Raw genomic sequence first — 8,488 nt, forward strand, 5'->3', positions numbered from 1 at the left:
ACGCATGGTAACAAGTGTGGTGATCATTTTGTCATGTATACAAGTATGAAATCATTATGTTTTATATCCAAAACTAATAGGGATGTTATATGTCAATTGTACCACCACAACAAAAAATTCAGCAATTGAGAGCCCAATATCACTGACTAGATTTGACCACATGAAATTCATAACCTTTCACAAATTCCCCACAAATACATTTACACAGACATAAAATAACTAAATGGCCAACAGTTTGTATAAAAACTCCAATTCTTTGTTATAATGGATCACAGTTTTATTTTATTTATTTTTAAAAAGATTTTATTTTAAAGCAATCTCTATACACTGCATGAGACTCAAACTCACAACCTTGAGATCTAGAGTTGCATGCCTCATTGACCAAGTCAGCCAGGCACCCCAATTATCAAAATTTTAAAAAAGAAAAAAAAAAACCATGGAGTGACTTGGTGACAGGCACTGAGAGGGGCACTTGACGGGATGAGCACTGGGTATTATATTATATGTTGGCAAATCAAACTCTAATTAAAAAAATATACAAAAAAGAGAAAAAACACCCCACTGTTATAACACTATCCAAAAACAAAGGACATGCATAGAAAAATTCTTAAAAGAAGCTACCAAATGACCAACAAACCCACAAATACAGTCAGCCTCACAAGTTCTAAAATAATGCAAACTAAAGCTCATTAGCATACCCACTTTTATCTATTTCATATAGTTTTTTCATGTGAGTTCTCAGAATGAGAGAAGATAATGTGTGTATGTTTCACACACCACAATGGCAAGGATGTATTTGCAATCATGGCTTGGTCTGGATCTTTCTCATCTATGTGGAAGCATAGTTTAAGATGCCCTGTCTTCAAATAAAAGGACATGTCCTCACTTCACTGTATCTCTCTCCACAGCTAATATCCTATTTGTGGTTCCTGTTAATGAGAAAAATCCTTGCACTCTTTTACTGGAAGCATATTATGCCTCCCCATTCCTTTTAACTAGCTTTCATTAATATGATCCAATTGTCAACATTGATACTGCACTTCTGATTGCAAGGTTTACTTTTATTTTCAGCATCCTAAATAAATACACTCATTTGCTGGTAAAGCCAGCAAACAACTGCAGTGATCTCTGCATTCTGGGCTATGCTGAATGGATTCTCAGTGGCCTCAGGTACAAGTTCTTGCCTTCAGATCCCCCTGATCCTCTCCTGCAGTGTCTGTTGGGCTATTGAACTCACCTGCATGTGAACTCAGAGAGCAAGTTTTCCCTTTGCAAGTCACAATTCCTCCCTGGATAGTTGATGATGGAGATTAAACTCTGCCCCCGACAAGACAGCGGGAAGGTCTCATGCATTGGTCTCCTAGCCAGACTTATGACTACAAAAGCAACAATGATGTTCTGTCCAACCAAAATACACACTCTGAGATTCTGTAGCAGAAGAGGTATTTACAGTTCCCCACGTTGCTCATTAAGCACATTTCTCTCTTGGCGCTCCAGCCTTTAAGTGCGTGATTTCTCCTGGGTATACTAGTCTGGACAGAATGGAAATATTCCTGGCTAATTCTCTGTTCCTAGGAGACCCCATTGTACATCAGGTGAATTCAGTTTTCATACTTTTTCTCCATTAATTATTCTCCTATTTTCAGAGGTCTAAACTTCTCAGCACTTGACCACAACCTTGATTTAAAGTTATATCCATGGCCAAGTTCAAAAAGGGTGTTGCCTGTGTTCTCCTCTAGGATTTGATGGAATCTTGTTTCACATTTAGATATTTCATCCATTTTGAGTTTATCTTTGTGTATGGTGAAAGAGAGTGGTCTAGTTTCATTCTTCTGCATGTGGATGTCCAATTTTCCCAGCACCATTTATTGAAGAGACTGTCTTTTTTCCAGTGGGTAAGTCTTTCCTCCTTTGTTGAATATTAGTTGGCCATAAAGTTGAGGGTCTACTTCTGGATTCTCTATTCTGTTACATTGATCTATGTGTCTGTTTTTGTGCCAGTACCACACTATCTTGATGACCACAGCTTTGTAGTACAACCTGAAATCTGGCATTGTGATGCCCCCAGCTATGGTTTTCTTTTTTAAAATTCCCCTGGCTATTTGGGGTGGTTTCTGATTCCACACAAATCTTAAAATAATTTGTTCCAACTCCCTGAAGAAAGTCCATGATATTTTGATAAGGATTGCATTAAACGTGTAAATTGCCTTCTTGCAAGATACATCCATTAAGGCAAGAGAAACAAAAGCAAAAATGAACTATTGGGACTTCATCAAGATAAGAAGCTTTTGCACAGAAAAGATACAGTCAACAAAACTAAAAGCAACCTACAGAATGGGTGAAGATATTTGCAATGACCTATCAGAGAAAGGGCTAGTATCCAAGATCTATAAAGAACTTACTAAACTCAACAGCAAAGAAACAAACAATCCAATCATGAAATGGGCAAAAGACATGAAGAGAAATCTCACAGAGGAAGACATAGACATGGCCAACAAGCACATGAGAAAATGTTCTGCATCACTTGCCATCAGGGAAATACAAATCAAAACCACAATGAGATACCACCTCACACCAGTGAGAATGGGGAAAATTAACAAGGCAGGAAACCACAAATGTTGGAGAGGATGAGGAGAAAAGGGAACCCTCTTGCCCTGTTGGTGGGAATGCGAACTGATGCAGCCACTCTGGAAAACTGTGGAAGTTCCTCAAAGAGTTAAAAATAGATCTGCCAGATCTGTCAGAATGCTGAAATTAAAATTATGAAATTCTGACATGGTGGTTCTCAACTGGGATCATTGGCCATGTCTGAGGGGCTGCTACCAGACAGCTGTAACCCATAGGCCAGCACCCAGGAAAGTGACTATCCAGCCCTAGTGTCAATAGTGAGAAGGGGAGAAATAGGATTCTAGACCAGGTCTTCTCTACCTTCATTGTGCATACAAATCAGCAAAGTTTGTAGTTAAAATGCAAATTCTTTTTTTTTTTTCTTTATTTTTTTTTATTGGTGTTCAATTTACTAACATACAGAATAACACCCAGTGCCCGTCACCCATTCACTCCCACCCCCCGCCCTCCTCCCCTTCTACCACCCCTAGTTCGTTTCCCAGAGTTAGCAGTCTTTACGTTCTGTCTCCCTTTCTGATATTTCCCACACATTTCTTCTCCCTTCCCTTATTTTCCCTTTCACTATTATTTATATTCCCCAAATGAATGAGAACATATAATGTTTGTCCTTCTCCGACTGACTTACTTCACTCAGCATAATACCCTCCAGTTCCATCCACGTTGAAGCAAACGGTGGGTATTTGTCATTTCTAATAGCTGAGTAATATTCCATTGTATACATAAACCACATCTTCTTTATCCTAAAATGCAAATTCTGACTCATCAGTTGTCCAGTGGGTCCAGAGACTGCACTTTTTAAAAAGTTTTAATTAACTAATTAGTTAATTAATTTTTTTTATTTAGAGAGAGAGAGAAAGAGAGCAAGAGCAGGAGAAGGCAGAGAAGGAGAGAGAGAGGGAGAAGGAGAATGTCAAGTTGACTTGGTGCTGAGGGCAGAGCCCAACATTGGGCTCCATCACATGACCTTAATCATGACCTGAGCAAAAACCAAGAGTAGATGTTTAAAGTATTGAGCTCTTCAGATGTCCTTGGAGACTCTGCATTGCTAATAAGCCCCCAGGTGGTGTTGATGCTACAGGTCCTGGTCTGGTGAACACAGTTTGAGAGCAAGGCTGTGGTTCTGTGTTAGAGTCACATGTAGGTAGTTTTAGGTTGTCTCCACCAGGAATCTTCCTTGTAGATATTTGAAAAAGAAGAGTTTTATACTCAATATTTGGGTGGTGAAAAATTCTGTGCTCAATTTTTTTTAATTAGAAGGGCTCTTGATGGACATCAAATAATTTATATGAAAAAGACTTTGTAGTAGGCACAAGAAGGGCCTCCAAAAGGTGTCATCCTGAAGAACCTTTGAAAATGTTAGCTTACTTAAGTGGGCAATTAAGACAGCAGATTGAATAAAGCTACTAGTCATTATCTTACAATAAGAAGATAATATGGATTATCCATATTGAACTAGTACAATCACAATGGTCCTCTAAATGTGGAAGAGTGAGGAAGAAGAATGGAGTCAGACATATGAAGCTACTGTTGTGCTGGTTTTGCAGATTGAGGAAAGGCCACGAGCCAAGGAATGTGGGGGGCACTGGACATAGGAGCAAGAAAGGGGATGCTCTCTTCCAGAGCATGCAGAAGGATCCTGACCCACAACCATCATTATTTTAGGCCAATGACACCTCTTTTATGCTTCTGATCTCTAGAACTTTCAGAGAATTATTTGTTTTGAATTGGGAGTATGGATATTTGTTACGAGAGTGAAAATAATCCAATACAGATATTTATCCAATAAGATATTGTTCACAGGAACTGGGTTTAAGCCTCTCAAAGCATTCAGTTAACTTCTCTTTGGCCAAGACATTTTGTGTTGTAATTCCAAATTAAGGAGAGAAATTGGAGTTGATTTGGAGATATTCAGCCCTATTCGATGGTACAGAAAATTTCCTAGTGCATAAATGTAAATATGGCTTTAGTTTTGAGGCCTTTGGAGCATTAGGATAGGAATATAATTAATTCCTGAGTAATATTCCATTGTATATATATACCACATCTTCATTATCCATTCATCTTTTGATGGAAACCGAGGCTCCTTCCATAGTTTGGCAATTTGGACATTGCTGCTATAAACATTGGGGTGCAGGTGTCTCAGCTTTTCACTGCATCTGTGTCTTTGGGGTAAATCTCCAGTAGTGCAATTGCTGGGTCATAGGGTAGCTCTATTTTTACTCAGCCATTAGAAATGACGAGTACACATCATTTGCTTTGATGTGGATGGAACTGGAGGGTATTATGCTGAGTGAAGTAAGTTAATTCGAGAAGGACAATCATCATATGGTTTCACTCATATGGGGAATATAAAAAATAGTGAAACAGATTATAGGGGAAAGGAGAGAAAATGAGTGGGAAAAATCAGAGAGGGTGATAAACCATGAAAGACTCCTAACTCTGGGAAATGAACAAGGGGTAGTAGAAGGGGAGGTGAGCAGGGGGGTGGGGTGACTGGTTGACAGGCGCTGAGAGGGGCACTTGATAGGATGAGCACTATATGTTGGCAAATCGAACTCCAATAAAAAATATACAAAAAGGGGAAAGTAATTAATTATTAAAACTAACTCACCCTAAATTTAAAAAAATGATTTATTAATTTGAGAGAGAGAGGGGATGGTTAGAGGGAGAGAGAAACTCAAGCAGACTCCTCACTGAGTCTGGAGACTGATGTGGGGGTTGATCCCATGACCCTGTGACCTGGGCTGAAACTTAGAGTTAGATGCTCAACTGATTGCACCATCCAGGTACCCTGCTGTAAATTTTTTTAATACAAATCACTCATTCTACTTTAAATATTTTTGTCAAAATTTCTACATTTTTTCTATTTCACATTTATGGAAACATTCCTTTTCATTTCGTTTTCTGCAACTTTCAACTTTTCTTTCAACAGGACAGATGGGATTATAATCCAGTGTGTGTATATGTGCACACATTTGTGTGAGCATATTTATTTGAAAGAAACATGTGCATGTGAACACATTCATGTACATACACACGTTCCTCACTCTCAAATGTTTTCTTTGGACTAAAAAAAGTGTATCCAACATTTTATTTCTCACAACATTCATTTCAAGTTCTACATTACCTTCAGTAATAAGGAAATGGATGTCCAGGTGAGTAATATTTTTATTTTTTTTTTTTTTTTTTTATTTTTTTTTTTTTTTTATTTTTATTTTTATTTTTTTTTTATTATTGGTGTTCAATTTACTAACATACAGAATAACACCCAGTGCCCGTCACCCATTCACTCCCACCCCCCGCCCTCCTCCCCTTCTACCACCCCTAGTTCGTTTCCCAGAGTTAGCAGTCTTTACGTTCTGTCTCCCTTTCTGATATTTCCCACACATTTCTTCTCCCTTCCCTTGTTTTCCCTTTCACTATTATTTATATTCCCCAAATGAATGAGAACATATAATGTTTGTCCTTCTCCGACTGACTTACTTCACTCAGCATAATACCCTCCAGTTCCATCCACGTTGAAGCAAATGGTGGGTATTTGTCATTTCTAATAGCTGAGTAATATTCCATTGTATACATAAACCACATCTTCTTTATCCATTCATCTTTCGTTGGACACCGAGGCTCCTTCCACAGTTTGGCTATCGTGGCCATTGCTGCTAGAAACATCGGGGTGCAGGTGTCCCGGCGTTTCATTGCATTTGTATCTTTGGGGTAAATCCCCAACAGTGCAATTGCTGGGTCGTAGGGCAGGTATATTTTTAACTGTTTGAGGAACCTCCACACAATAACAGAAAAATATAAATAAAACTTCCTGGGCATTTTCTTAAAAATGGACCCATACAGTCCGTATGCATAATTCAACTATGGCACCAGTAATCCCCTTTGGAAAATTATACATTTCATATATGTGCAGTTTACTGTATGTAACTATGCTACAAAAATTAGTTAGAATTTAAAATTCTAATGGTTTATGACTCACATTGGATCAAAAGGACATGTAGCTGGGTCACACCTGATAGAGATGGGAGAAATGTCTTATCACTGGGAAAAGGCAAAGTGTGATATATGATATAGAAATAGCAAAATTAAATTAATGTGATTTATATTTGGTAACTTACTTTTTCAATAAGCTGTAAGATTAACCTCCATATATAAAGGAAATAAATATCATCTGTTAGTTGAAGAAAGACATGAACTACAGCCCCACACAACGTCATGGGTGACCTTTAGGAACACAATGTAGGGACTGATAAGTAGTTCAGAATAGATCAGAACAACTCCCTACCAGACAATCTCATTCAATAATAAAGGTGTTATGTGAAGATACATGTTTTCAGAATAGCTGGTTATGCAGTCTTAGTGAACAGATACAATTATAAAAGCAACCAGAACTGAGAGAAACTATAAAAATCTGCTTTTCCCTATAGGGAAAAGCATTTGTACTGAAATTTGGGGACAGATTTCATGATTACTCTGCTATTGCAATTTATCAGACAGAGCAGAATATTAATAAAGTAAGTTAATTAAATGTATGGAGAAATTGAATTCAAACAAATGGAAATTCCAGGAAATAAATACAAGGAGCTGATTCTACTTCCCCAGTCTGATCAAAGAATGACAGTTCCTGGCTCTGACCCTATGAGCCCTGCAATCTTGGGCACACCTTCAGCCCCAGTATCACTGGAGCCCCAATGATTCTTTTCAGAGCTGTCTTTATGTCATTGTTCCTCAAGCTATAGATGAACGGGTTCAGCATGGGTGTGAACACTGTGTACATCACTGAGGCCACTGCACTTGCGTGGGAGCTCTGGGTAGCAGCAGAGCTAAGGTACACTCCTAGGCTAGTACAAAAAAATAAGGAGACAACTGAGAGATGAGATGCACAGGTGGAAAAAGCTTTATACTTGCCCTGAGCTGATGAGATTCTACAAATGGAGGAAACAATCTTAGAATACGAGTAAAGGATCCCAGTGAGGGGACCACCAGCCAGCAACATAGCTGCAAAATACATTACCACATTATTAAGAAAGGTGTCAGAACAGGCAAGTTGGATCATTTGATTGAGTTCACAGAAAAAGTGGGGGATTTCCACCTCTGTACAGAAGGACAGCCGCAACACCATTGAGGTTTGTAACAAGGAATGCAAGACACTCGTGGTCCAGGATACCAGAACCAGCAGTCCACAGAGCCTGGTGTTCATGATGGCCATGTAGTGTAGAGGTTGACAAATGGCCACAAACCTGTCATAAGCCATCACAGCCAGGAGATAGATGTCCAAACCTGAAAAGATTATGAAAAAATACATCTGTGTGATGCAGCCTGCATAGGTGATGACTTTGCTCTGAGTCTGGATGTTCCACAGCATCTTTGGGACAGTGGTGGAGGTGAAACAGATGTCCACCAAGGACAGGTTGGCAAGGAAGAAGTACATGGGGGTGTGGAGATGGGATTCAGAGCTGATGGCCAGGATGATGAGCAGGTTTCCAAACACAGTGATCAGGTACATGGATAGGAAAAGCCCAAATATGAGGGGCTGAAGTTCTGGTTCCTCTGAAAACCCTAGAAGAAGGAATTCTGACATTCGTGTAGCATTGGCTGGTTTCATGTGGTTGCACTGACTCCCAGGGAAGAAGAAAAAGAAATTAATTATTACATGAAGTGCGTGGCTCACATGGCTGAAATATGATAATTTCTATTTTACCATCGAGAAGTTAATTTCTGTATCTTGTGTAGGGACTGTCTCCTTGAAGAGATTCCCCCCCTTCGTTTTATCTCTGATTAGGCATTTATTCTCATTACCCACCTTCCCCCACAGAGGTCATACATGCTACTGCTTTATTAGAAATATCTTTTGTAC

General features: G+C 39.0%; 1 protein-coding gene across 1 annotated transcript; it reads right to left on the minus strand.

Moving 5' to 3' along the window:
- Positions 1-7,267: 7,267 nt before the first annotated feature.
- On the minus strand, positions 7,268-8,242 carry OR7A53 (olfactory receptor family 7 subfamily A member 53). The gene has a single exon (XM_038565369.1). It carries the CDS (start codon positions 8,234-8,236, stop codon positions 7,268-7,270), a length of 969 nt encoding a protein of 322 aa, XP_038421297.1. The 5' UTR covers positions 8,237-8,242.
- Between the last annotated feature and the right edge of the window lie 246 nt (positions 8,243-8,488).

Source organism: Canis lupus, chromosome 20 (assembly GCF_011100685.1).
Source record: "Canis lupus familiaris isolate Mischka breed German Shepherd chromosome 20, alternate assembly UU_Cfam_GSD_1.0, whole genome shotgun sequence".
In the NCBI taxonomy this organism is placed as follows: Eukaryota; Metazoa; Chordata; class Mammalia; order Carnivora; family Canidae; genus Canis; species Canis lupus.

Excerpts from the sequence above, each read along its gene's own strand:
- OR7A53 (XM_038565369.1), bottom strand. The coding sequence starts at position 8,236 with ATGAAACCAGCCAATGCTACACGAATGTCAGAATTCCTTCTTCTAGGG.